This window comes from Eretmochelys imbricata, chromosome 3 (assembly GCF_965152235.1).
Source record: "Eretmochelys imbricata isolate rEreImb1 chromosome 3, rEreImb1.hap1, whole genome shotgun sequence".
NCBI lineage: Eukaryota > Metazoa > Chordata > Testudines > Cheloniidae > Eretmochelys > Eretmochelys imbricata.
Window position 1 is genome coordinate 66,507,624 of NC_135574.1, and position 13,089 is coordinate 66,520,712.

The window sequence follows — 13,089 nt, forward strand, 5'->3', positions numbered from 1 at the left end:
TGCAGGTGCAGACCTGTTTAGGCAGTTTGTCTTCCTGAGAATATTACAGTTTAGGCAGGCAATTGTGCAGCCTGGAAAATCTCTGGTCAGGAGGGGGAGAGAGAGAGAGAGGTTTCTGCCCAAGAGAAGTAATGGATGAGGAGCCGGGAGCCTAGAGTGAGTGCCCTTGATGGACCATGGAGGGGGAATGCGGGTGCAGTTGCCCTGGAATGTGACGGTTAGAATTTCCCCTTTAAATGCGTTTATTTAAAAAAAGAAAAATGTATTTAATTTGTATTTTAAAAATCTGATTTTAAATAAAAAAATCTGATATTTATTTATTTTATTTATTTACACCTATCCTGGTACTCGCCAATATAGATATGTTCCTTATTTCTTTTTGAAAAGCAGGATGATGCAATGAGAATGTGAAGTGATTTTAGTTCCTTTCTGCATAAGACTGATCTGTCTCAGCAACAAAAGCTTGCCCTAAATTTGTAGTATCCTGGCACAGCTTTCTTCAGGATACAGAATGACTCTTCAACTCAGTAGAGGATATACATACGGTATTCGTTGATCATTGGTACCCACTTCCCAGGTTAACACTGAGGGTGAAATCATGGCCTCATTGAAGTCAATGACATTATTTCAGCTTGGTTTTGGTGCAGTTTTCTGTTTCACAGATGGCAAGAGTTTAGGGATATCATTTAATTCTTGTAAGAATAGGTGATATAATATAAATAAGTGATAACATACAAATATGCTGCTGGCTACTGTCACAGTTCAGGGCAACTGCATCCGGATTCCCCCTCGATAATCCTGCAAGGGCACCTACTCTTAGGCTGTCGATTCCCAGCCGTCACCTCTCTTGGACAGAGACCTATGTCTCTCTGCCTGCTGTCCTGACGGGGGGCTTTTCCTGGCTGCATAGTTCCCTGCCTACACTGTGAGTGCCCCAGAAAGTCAAACTGCCTCAACAGCCCTGCTTTGTTTCTCCTCAGAGGCATAACTGGCCTCCTCTGTAAGTTATCACACAGCCCTTTCTAAGCAAGCACGTTTATTCTTATGCTGAAAGCATTGCAGAGAAAACATATTAAAAAATAACCAAGCCTAACACATGTTAATAAGCTTCCCAGAAATCACCCCATCTCCAAGAAGGGGTCTGGCAGATGATCAGTCTTTAACCCCCACCGGGGGGGTTTCTGTCTTCATCTTACATTCAGAGCAAGAACTGCCATGAATCAGTGAGTTACTCCTTTATGGGCCTCTGATCTTGTACTCATGTAACAGGTGACCATCAGACAAAAGTCCCCTCCTCAGGGTGAAGCTTCAAAAGGCTGAGTTCTTGCATAACAGGGGAAGGGACATTTGCATATACCTCCCATTAGATATTTCCTGGGAAACTCAATTAACTTTAAAAGTTCATTTTTGTCTGGGACATTTGTTCTTTGGAGCTCATAACACTTCCCGGAGAGATATTAGGCATGTTTTTCCCCTTCCCCCACTGCACCAGAGTTGCTGCATACAATCTTACAATAACACGTTTGCATTTTTAATAATGCAATGATATTTAATAATAATACAATGAACTCCTAAAACACTTAAGTTAAATCCTACTGAATTAAGTTTCTTTGGATAAGGTTTGCCAAGGATATTGCAGGAAATTTCCATATCTGCCACAAATACAATAGTGTGTTTTCATGTTAGCTATTATTGGGGTTATAATATGTTAGAATAAAATGAAAGTTTACCAAAATGTGGCTGTCAGTATGGTAAACAACCATAGTAGTTTGTTTACTGAAAATGTCAGCCTGGTTGTTTTAACTGCTAATTTCTTACATATGAACAAGATTAGCAGTTAACAAAACCAGGTTGCTCACCTTCTAGTCCAATAATATGCATCAGCGCACACTCTTGTGTCATGTTTTATACTAGTTTTAAATTTGACATTCATACCTCCACACACAGCACTGAATAGCTGCAGGATTGGTGCATCTCCTTGGTACCAGAAGCTAGCTTCAGAGCTGGAATAGGTGTAAGGGAGATTCGGAGGCAGAAGAAAAAGTATTAAAAATGAATATAATATGATTGTGTTAGTGCAAAACAATAGAATATTGTTTGGAAAATGGTAGGAATGTGCTTTTCTAGAATAAAACTTTGTACTATCAGAAATGCCCAGTATGTAATTTCTGAGAGAGCACTTATAGTTATTATTTGGGGGTAGTGTCTAATAATTTTCCTTTTTGTTTTTCGTAGGCTTTGGGGAACCATGAGTTTGATAATGGTCTGGATGGATTATTGGATCCACTACTTAAAAATGTTAATTTTTCAATTCTGAGTGCAAACATTCAGGCAAGCAAATCAGTAGCATCCAGGATCACTGGATATTTTCAGCCTTATAAAATACTACAGGTTGGTTCAGAAAAAATCGGAGTTGTTGGCTATACCACTAAGGAAACATCTTTCCTTTCAAATCCAGGTATGCTTTTCTTTAGTATAGCAGGAACAAACCATATACATTTAAACGGGGGAGGATCTATTAATGGAAATTCTCTATGTCCTAAGAAGGAGGAGAGGATAGAAGATGATAAAATACAGGTAGGATCTGATGAGAAACAGTCAAATGAAAAATGTCTCATGCAATTACATCATGTAATGGGAGACAGCTAAAAAGTGACAAGTTTTTAAAGTGCTTATATACCAATGATAGAAGTCTAAATAATAAAATAGGTGAACTACAGTGCCTCATATTAAATGAGGATATTGATATAGGCATCACAGAAACTTGGTGGAATGAGGATTATCAATGGGACACAGTAATACCAGGGTACAAAATAGAACAGGTCATGCTGGTGGAGGAGTGACACTATATGTGAAAGAAAGCTTAGAATCAAATGAAGTAAAAATCTGAAATGAACCAAACTATACCATAGAATCTCTATGGATAGTAATTCCATGCTTGAATAATAAGAATATAGCAGTAGGGATATATTACCGACCACCTGACCAGGATGGTGATAGTGACTGTAAAATGTTCAGGGAGATTAGAGAGGCTTTTAAAATAAAAAAAATAATAATAATGGGGGATTTCAACTATCCCCACATTGACTGGGTACATGTCACCTCAGGACGGGATGCAGAGATTAAGTTTCTTGACACCTTAAATGACTGCTTCTTGGAGCAGCTAGTTCTGGAACCCACAAGAGGCAAGGCAATTGTTGATTTAGTCCTAAGTGGAGTACAGGGTCAGGTACAAGATTTGAATATAGCTGGACAGCTTGGCAATAGTGACCATAATATAATTAAATTTAACATCCCCGTGGTGGGGAAAACACCACAGCAGCCCAACACTGTAGCATTTAGTTTCAGAAAGGGGAACTACACAAAAATGAGGAGGTTAATTAAACAGAAATTGAAAGATAAAGCACCAAAAGTAAAATCCCTTCAAGCTGCATGGAAACTTTTTAAAGACACCATAGTAGAGGCTCAACTTCAATGTATTCCCCAAGTTGAAAAACCTAGTAAGAGAACCAATAAAAGAGCCACAGTGGCTAAACAGCAAAGTAAAAGAGGCAGTGAGAGGCAAAAAGGCACCCTTTAAAAAGTGAAAGTTAAATCCTGCTGGGGAAAATAGGGAGCATAAACACTGGCAAATGAAGTGTAAAAATATAATTAGGAAGGCCAAAAAAGAATTTGAAGAACAGCTAGCCAAAGACTCAAAAAGTAATACCAATTTTTTTAAAGTAAATCAGAAGCAGGAAGCCTGCGAAACAACCAGTGGGACCAGTGGACGATTGAGATGTTAAAGGAGCACTCAAGGATGATAAGGCCATTGCGAGGAAACTAAATGAATTCTTTGCATTGGTCTTCACAGCTGAGGATGTGCGGGAGATTTCCAAGCCTGAGCCGTTCTTTTTAGGTGACAAATCTGAGAAACTGTCCCAGATTGAAGTGTCATTAGAGGAGGTTTTGGAACTAATTGATAAATTAAGCAGTAATAAGTCACCAGGACCAGATGGTATTCACCCAAGAGTTCTGAAGGAACTCAAATGTGAAATTGAAGGACTACTAACTAGTCTGTAACTATCATTTAAATCAACTTCTGTACCAAATGACTGGAGGATAGCTAATGTGACGCCAATTTTTTAAAAGGGCTCCAGAGGTGACCCCGGCAATTACAGTCCGGTAAGCCTGACTTCAGTAGTGGGAAAACTGGTTGAAACTATGGAAAGAACAAAATTGTCAGACACACAGATGAACATAATTTGTTGGGGAATAGTCAACATGGTTTTTGTAACAGGAAATCATGCTTCACCAATCTACTGGAATTCTTTGAGAGGGTCAACAAGCATGCGGACAAAGGAGATCCAGTGGATATAGTGTATTTAGATTTTCAGAAAGCCTTTGACAAGGTCCTTTACCAAAGGCTGTTAAGGGATACGAGGGAAGGTTCTGTCATGGATTGGTAACTGGTTAAAAGATTAGGAATAAATGGTCAATAAATGGTCTCCATTTCAGAATGGAGAGAGGTAAATAGTGGTGTCCCCCCAGGGATCTGTACTGGGCCCAGTCCTATTTAACGTATTCATAAATGAGCTGGAAAAAGGGGTAAACAGTGAGGTGGCAAAGTTTGCAGATGATACAAAACTACTCAAGATAGTTAAGTCCCATGCAGACCGTGAAGAACTACAAAAGGATCTCTCAAAACTAAGTGACTGGGCAACAAAATGGCTGATGAAATTCAGTGTTGATAAATGCAAAGTAATGCACATTGGAAAACATAAGCCCTACTGTACATATAAAACGATGGGGTCTAAATTAGCTGTTCCCACTCAAGAAAGTGATCTTGGAGTTATTGTGGATAGTTCTCTGAAAACATCCACTCAATATGCAGAGGCAGTCAAAAAATTGAACAGAATTTTGGGAATCATTAAGAAAGGGATAGATAATAAGACAGAAAATATCATATTGCCTCGATCATATCATAAATCCATGGTATGCCCACATCTTGAATATTGCATGCAGATGTGGTCGCCCCATCTCAAAAAAGATGTATTGGACTTGGAAAAGATTCAGAAAAGGGCAAAAAAAAATTAGTGGTATGGAACGGCTGCCGTTTGAGGAAAGATTAATAAGACTGGGACTTTTCAGTTTGGAAAAAAGACAACTAAGCAGGGATATGATAGAGATCTCTAAAATTATGACTGGTGTGGAGAAAGTAAATAAGGAAGAGTTATTTACTCCTTCTCATAACAGAAGAACTAGGGGCCACCAAATGAAATTAATAGGCAGCAGGTTTAAAACAAACAAAAGGAAGTATTTCTTCACACAGTGCACAGTCAACCTGTGGAACTCCTTGCCAGAGGATGTTGTGAAGGCCAAGACCATAACAGGGTTCAAAAAAGAACTCGATAAATTAATGGAGGACAGGTCCATCAATGGCTATTAGCCAATGTCATAAATATAAAGGGAAGGGTAACCACCTTTCTGTATACAGTGCTGTAAAATCCCTCCTGGCCAGAGGCAAAAGCCTTTCACCTGTAAAGGGTAAAGAAGCTAAGGTAACCTCGCTGGCACCTGACCCAAAATGACCAATGAGGGAACAAGATACTTTCAAATATGGAGGGGGGGGGACAAAGGGTTTGTCTGTCTGTGTGATGCTTTTGCCGGGAACAGATCAGGAATGCAGCGTTACAACTCCTGTAAAGTTAGTAAGTAATCTAGCTAGAACATGCGTTAGATTTTCTTTTGTTTAATGGCTGATAAAATAAGCTGTGTCTTTTTGTAACTTAAGGTTTTGCCTAGAGGGATTCTCTGTGTTTTGAATCTGATTACCCTATAAGGTATTTACCATCCTGATTTTACAGGGGTGATTCTTTTACCTTTTCTTTAATTAAAATTCTTCTTTTAAGACCCTGATTGATTTTTCATTGTTCTTAAGATCCAAGGGTTTGGGTCTGTGTTCACCTGTACAAATTGGTGAGGCTTCTTATCAAGCTTTCCCCAGGAAAGGGGGTGTAGGGCTTGGGGGGATATTTTGGGGGAAGACGTCTCCAAGTGGCTCTTTACCTGTTCTCTGTTTAAAACGCTTGGTGATGGCAGCATACGGTTCAAGGACAAGGCAAAGTTTGTACCTTGGGGAAGTTTTTAACCTAAGCTGGTAAGAATAAGCTTAGGGGGTCTTTCATGCAGGTCCCCACATGTGTACCCTAGAGTTCAGAGTGGGGAAGGAATCTTGACAGCCAGGATGGAGAGGAATGGGGTGTCCCTAGCCTCTGTTTGCTAGAAGCTGGGAATGGGCGACAGGGCATGGATCACTTGATGATTACCTGTTCTGTCCGTTCCCTCTTGGGCACCTGGCATTGGCCACTGTCGGAAGACAGGATGCTGGGCTAGATGGACCTTTGATCTGACACAGTATGGCCGTTCTTAAACAGTCAAATGCTAAAATTTTAACTATATATCGTTTCTTAGTATGAATTAATGAATATTGATGAAGGGTTTTAGTTGCCTGTAGAACTTTTGTATTATTCAGCTCCCTGGCCAGTTGACTGGTTTTAACTGCTAGATGTTCGAGTTATATGAAAAGATGTGTTCCATACACAGATCCATTTAGAACACATGAAGCACTGCTCTAAAGGGATGTTAAGTTTACAATGGTTAAAAAAAAAGGTTATATATTTTTCTCCTTATTGGCCACATACGAGAGCCTAAAGACATGAATACATCTTGTATAATTAAGGAAAATGTGTTTTTTACAGATTTTATTAAAATTTGACAATTTTGAATTCTGAGGAACATAATTCAGCCTTCAGGTAGACAGACACATGCCCAAATCCCACTAAAGTCAGTGGGAATTGCATATGTGTATCTGAAGGAAGAATTTGTTCCCCGCTGTTTTTCGGCATCTCAAGTATATACCAGAAATTAGACTACAGAAGGAATCACAATTATTTTCTGTCAGTGATTGATAGCAGAAGTGATGAAGCATAGACTCATCCTCTTCTGACAAAGAAGTTGTTCCAGTGATCAAGATTTATTTAATTAGTGTAAAGCAATGAGATAAAAACAGACTACTTCTGATTTTAAGAACAGATAATTGTATTTTAGAATAATAAAAACACCATTTTCACATTAGAGTTTCTCACCTCGCCCTTTTAATCAGATGTAGGACATCATTATAGGTGCAAAAGAGCCACTTTCACGCCTAATAAAAGGACCTTGCATTCCCCTCTGGTTTTAAACTAGACACACAATGGAATTAAAATGCATTGAACACAGCATTTTTTTAAAAAATCACTCTTCAATACAAGGAAGATATTACTACTTTTCTGTCCATTACTTACTGAAATAACATAATAACTGTAAAAATGAAGGTGTAAATAAGCGCAGAATAGGGAAGGTATGATAATATTTAAACCAAGTATTCAAATGTACAACTGACATAAAAGTCTAAAGTCCAATGCAAATGGTTAAACACATCCACAGAGGAGACCTCTCTATGGTCAACAGAAACTTTTAATCTGCCTTCGGACACAAGAGGCTGAGTTATTTGAGTCCATCCTTTTCCTCTAAGGAATAACAAGGAAAATTTATTCTTCCTTTGCCTGTGCAAAATGAGAAGCTTATAGTGCTGAGGGTATGAAGAGAGTTCTTAACATAACATAACTGATATGTTCTAAATGTTTACCTATGAGTGTTGACCCAACCAGGGAGGTTGGCAGTCTCAGCCCCTTGCATTTCTGCTTGCACAATATCCCTGCTTGTATAAAATCCATGAAGCAATGTGGGAAAGTTCCTGGATCAGAGCTTATGTATCCTCTGAGCGCCAGTTTCTCATCCAGGCAATCCAGAAAGTTTGCTAAATTGGACATGCTAGGAATTAAAATAAGTTATTGAGAAACAGTGTCATAATTTATCTATTTTGAGAGTTTATTTTGAGAGTTTTGAGAGGACTTTCAAATTACCTTCTTGTAGCTGGGAAAAATATTAGAGCAGAAGTTTGATGGTGGTGAATTACAACTGCTGCTAAGTAAAAGGACATATTTTAATAAATTTGTAGCAAAAACTAAAGATGGTTATAATTGTACTGAAAGGGCCAATAAGGAGCCAAAAGAGGAGGAGGAGGAGTAGTAAGACAGAAGGCTTATTACTTTCTTAGGCAAAGCTAAAGCAGTGACAGACTAAGTACATACTGACAGGTTTCAGAGTAACTGCCGTGTTAGTCTGTATTCGCAAAAAGAAAAGGAGTACTTGTGGTACCTTAGAGACTAACCAATTTATTTAAGCATAAGCTTTCGTGAGCTACAGCTCACTTCATCGAAAGCTTATGCTCAAATAAATTGGTTAGTCTCTAAGGTGCCACAAGTACTCCTTTTCTTTTTGTAAGTACATACTGTGGTATAACTGAGGAATCCAAAAGCAGTTGGCATTAATAGGGAGTTTTCTAGGGGCCACTGTTTGTAGCAAACACAATTAGAATCATAGAATCATAGAATATCAGGGTTGGAAGGGACCCCAGAAGGTCATCTAGTCCAACCCCCTGCTCGAAGCAGAACCAATTCCCAGTTAAATCATCCCAGCCAGGGCTTTGTCAAGCCTGACCTTAAAAACCTCTAAGGAAGGAGATTCTACCACCTCCCTAGGTAACGCATTCCAGTGTTTCACCACCCTCATAGTGAAAAAGTTTTTCCTAATATCCAATCTAAACCTCCCCCACTGCAACTTGAGACCATTACTCCTCGTTCTGTCATCTGCTACCATTGAGAACAGTCTAGAGCCATCCTCTTTGGAACCCCCTTTCAGGTAGTTGAAAGCAGCTATCAAATCCCCCCTCATTCTTCTCTTCTGCAGACTAAACAATCCCAGCTCCCTCAGCCTCTCCTCATAAGTCATGTGTTCTAGACCCCTAATCATTTTTGTTGCCCTTCGCTGGACTCTCTCCAATTTATCCACATCCTTCTTGTAGTGTGGGGCCCAAAACTGGACACAGTACTCCAGATGAGGCCTCACCAATGTCGAATAGAGGGGAACGATCACGTCCCTCGATCTGCTCGCTATGCCCCTACTTATACATCCCAAAATGCCATTGGCCTTCTTGGCAACAAGGGCACACTGCTGACTCATATCCAGCTTCTCATCCACTGTCACCCCTAGGTCCTTTTCCGCAGAACTGCTGCCTAGCCATTCGGCCCCTAGTCTGTAGCGGTGCATTGGATTCTTCCGTCCTAAGTGCAGGACCCTGCACTTATCCTTATTGAACCTCATCAGATTTCTTTTGGCCCAATCCTCCAATTTGTCTAGGTCCTTCTGTATCCTATCCCTCCCCTCCAGCATATCTACCACTCCTCCCAGTTTAGTATCATCCGCAAATTTGTTGAGAGTGCAATCTACACCATCCTCCAGATCATTTATGAAAATATTGAACAAAACCGGCCCCAGGACTGACCCCTGGGGCACTCCACTTGACACTGGCTGCCAACTAGACATGGAGCCATTGATCACTACCCGTTGAGCCCGACAATCTAGCCAGCTTTCTACCACCTTATAGTGCATTCATCCAGCCCATACTTCCTTAACTTGCTGACAAGAATACTGTGGGAGACCGTGTCAAAAGCTTTGCTAAAGTCAAGAAACAATACATCCACTGCTTTCCCTTCATCCACAGAACCAGTAATCTCATCATAAAAGGCGATTAGATTAGTCAGGCATGACCTTCCCTTGGTGAATCCATGCTGGCTGTTCCTGATCACTTTCCTCTCATGCAAGTGCTTCAGGATTGATTCTTTGAGGACCTGCTCCAGGATTTTTCCAGGGATTGAGGTGAGGCTGACTGGCCTGTAGTTCCCAGGATCCTCCTTCTTCCCTTTTTTAAAGATTGGCACTACATTAGCCTTTTTCCAGTCATCCGGGACCTCCCCCGTTCGCCACAAGTTTTCAAAGATAATGGCCAATGGCTCTGCAATTTTTGTAACGCTCTCCTTTTTTACTTGTACACCACTTTAGTGTATGAAGCCTTCAGTAGCTTTCAAAAGGTGATTCAGTTTCTACATACTGTGGTTTGTCACAAATGACTTAGCAATCTGCAGTGCTGATAAACTCCTGGCTGAAATTGTGGGTTGGTGAGTTAACCATTAATCTAGTTGTCTTTCATCACTACTGCTTCCATAGTCACCTTCACAGTCTATTCATAACTATCACCATATTATAATCATAAATCTTTTGAAACATTGGGACCTCCATCCCAGTGTTCCCATAGCGCTCGCTTTCTCTCTCTCCCTCAGTAAGGATTGCTAATAAATATCTGGAAACAGTGGGTGAAGGCTACTTTAATAATTCATAGCACAAATGATGAAGCTATTAACTGGTACCTTTTTTTAAAGATGTCCTATGCACTACTAAATCCACCTGCCAGATTTGAGTCACCCTACTAGGTTTTTTCCTACAACAGTTGCCCAAGTAGTGGTAAATAAGCAAGAAAGTATTTATTTATTCGTTGTATTGTAAGATCTGTAGAATAGGGACCATGTCTCTTTATTTGTACTGTGAGGTGCTTAACACGCATTTTGTGCTGCAAAATAGTAAATCACATTTTTGCGCATAACTTTTTATTTCGGTATCTTGATAACTTCTCCTGTCTGTAGAATAGTAGAAATATTCAATGGAGAACATTTGTCAACTATTTTATCCTTGGACACGTGCCTAATACTTTTGGCACCCAGCCCATTATCTTTTCTTCTTGTTAAAAAATAGTGCTGTTTAGTTGCCTTTTCTATATTTTCTTTCTAAAGTTTAAAGAAATTAGAAAACTTATTTCCTGTTAGTTTAACACACTGAAAAAGAAATGATGGAATTGCTGAGCCACAAAGAAAAAGATGAATAACTGTTGTATAAAAAACTTTTTTAAACTAAATTTAAACTTTTGAGAAGTGGGTGACCAAGTACTAAGCAATGAGTTGTGTGTTTTATTTTGAATCCTGGGTTACACTTGGGCAACAACAGAACTGTTGCAATTTGAAAACTTACGTAGCCCCATAATACTGCTTTGTCAATGTTCCTCTGTTGCGGTAACTCTTTATTTCTTGAAACATTTAGCATTGGACTCTGGACTAGTTCTCACTCTCCCCTTTGCTATGCAATAGGCCAGATCTGTTGATCGCTGGGGTATGCTGCAAGGCTCCTGTATTCTCCCAAGATGCCTGGGAATGGAGGCAAATTGTGAGGGATGGGAGGTAAAATTAGTGTGGTTTATTTTCTAGTTGGTCATTTTTGGCCGGAGAGTTTAAGGGGAATTTGTTGATCTGTAACTTAGAAGAACGTATTTTAAAACTTGTCAAAGGAACCTAGCACCTGGGATAGCTGCTCTTTTATCCTTTTTGTAGAAATCAAAAGTGTGACCGAGATACAGCAAATACAGTAGAGAGAGAGCGAGAGAGTGTACATGTTTGTATTGTAAATGAAATTATTCTGAAATGATAAAATAGAAACATTTCAGAGAAACCATAAGATTTCTCAACACTGTGAGCTGGGTAAACATTACCCTTTTTAATCTCTATCTTTGGGTTCTCCCTTCAGTGAAGTAATTCCACTTCAGTCTTTGCTATTGCTATGTACCACTGACCGTCAGAAATCCTATGATTCATCTCATTCAATTAGATAATTTGCATATGGAAGGCAAGTAGGATTTGGCCCTGAGCCTGCAGATTTAGTGCAGCAGGACTCTGAGGGAACTGCTGTGGAAATAGAGAGGAGACAAACAAAATAAGCCAGGATGAGGGGAGATTTTTGTGGGAGAAGAATTAACGTGGGGGAAGAAGAAGAAAGAGCCTAAGGAAAAATCAGTAGGAAGTAATATTGCAGAAGAATATTATATTTACACCCAAATGATGCATATGAGACAAACCTGAATGTAACTCTTTCTTCGTTCTAATGGCAGTCAAAAACCATTGGAACTTTGCTCTGTTGGCTGGTATCACCAGCATCTTTTCATGGAATTACAGCTTTGTTATATATAGTTGAGTGTATATAATTCAATTCATAAATGTTGGTAGACTGAGCACAAATGTTCATGTTGCTTATACAATACTTGAAAACACTGGCCAGATTAAAAGTCTGAACTAACTCCCAATAAAGCTAATTAAAAGACTCTCATTTGCTTCATTCTGTAAAGGAATGTGGGACCCTAGGGCCACTAAAATTCAGAGATCATTTAAACCTTTCACCCTAGAATCCCGTGTTTGATGGCGAAAATGGGCATTTAAATAATGAGAGAGGCCAGAGCTCCCAACAGTTTGTGGGACTCTGGCCATAGTCCATCAGCTGTTTCAATAATCTGATCTTGTGAAAACACAAGTATTTTTAGATACCTCATAAATATTAATCTCCTTTCTCTCTTCTTTTTTTTTTAAAAAAAGGAACGGATATATACTTTGAAGATGAAATTGAAGCATTGCAGCCACATGTGAATAAACTTACCATGCTGGGAGTTAACAAAATTATTGCACTAGGACACTCCGGCTTCACTGTAGATCAAATGATTGCTCAAAAAGTGAGAGGAGTGGATGTTGTAATTGGAGGACATACAAACACGTTTCTTTATACAGGTATTACAGCTCTCAGTAAAATGTTGCTTTTAACCAAAACTGATCATTAATTGAAAGAAAATTCTCACTGAACTGAGATGACTTTGTAAAAATGTTATTTACTTGTAACTAAGCACTGTGGCCAGTTCCTCAACTGCCATTTCAGTGGAACTAACTTGATTGAGAGCAGCTGAGGATCTGGCACCCTGTATGATTAAAACCAGTCAACTATATGTAGTACATATCACATTGAGATGTAGTTCTTTTGCAGTCCTTACCATAAGCAAGACAAATGACACTGAGACTATGACACGAGTCCATTCCCAGTTTTTACATCCTCTGTGAGTAAGAAGTGTCCTAACTCTTTGAACTTACTCAGGATGACCTGTGCAACACAGACCCACTCCAACACAAACAGTAATGCTACTAAATTATTGCGCAGCTTGTTTAATAGTAGTCCTACATGACATTCTCATAAGAGAGACTACATTTCCCTAATTATGTGAAATTACTATGAAGTGAGTGTATA

At 39.3% G+C, this 13,089-nt stretch overlaps 1 protein-coding gene across 4 annotated transcripts in view; it reads left to right on the top strand.

The window, feature by feature from the left end:
* NT5E (5'-nucleotidase ecto) overlaps positions 1–13,089 on the top strand; it is a 50,757-nt gene that overhangs the window by 2,783 nt on the left and 34,885 nt on the right. For all 4 annotated transcript variants that reach the window (XR_013345588.1, XM_077812783.1, XM_077812784.1 and 1 more), the window contains exons 2-3: positions 2,236–2,458; positions 12,393–12,581. Coding sequence is in view for 3 of the 4 variants with exons in the window: in XM_077812783.1 (XP_077668909.1) it covers positions 2,236–2,458; positions 12,393–12,581 (412 nt within the window). In the remaining variant the exon portion in view is untranslated. The remainder of the gene's footprint in view (positions 1–2,235; positions 2,459–12,392; positions 12,582–13,089) is intronic.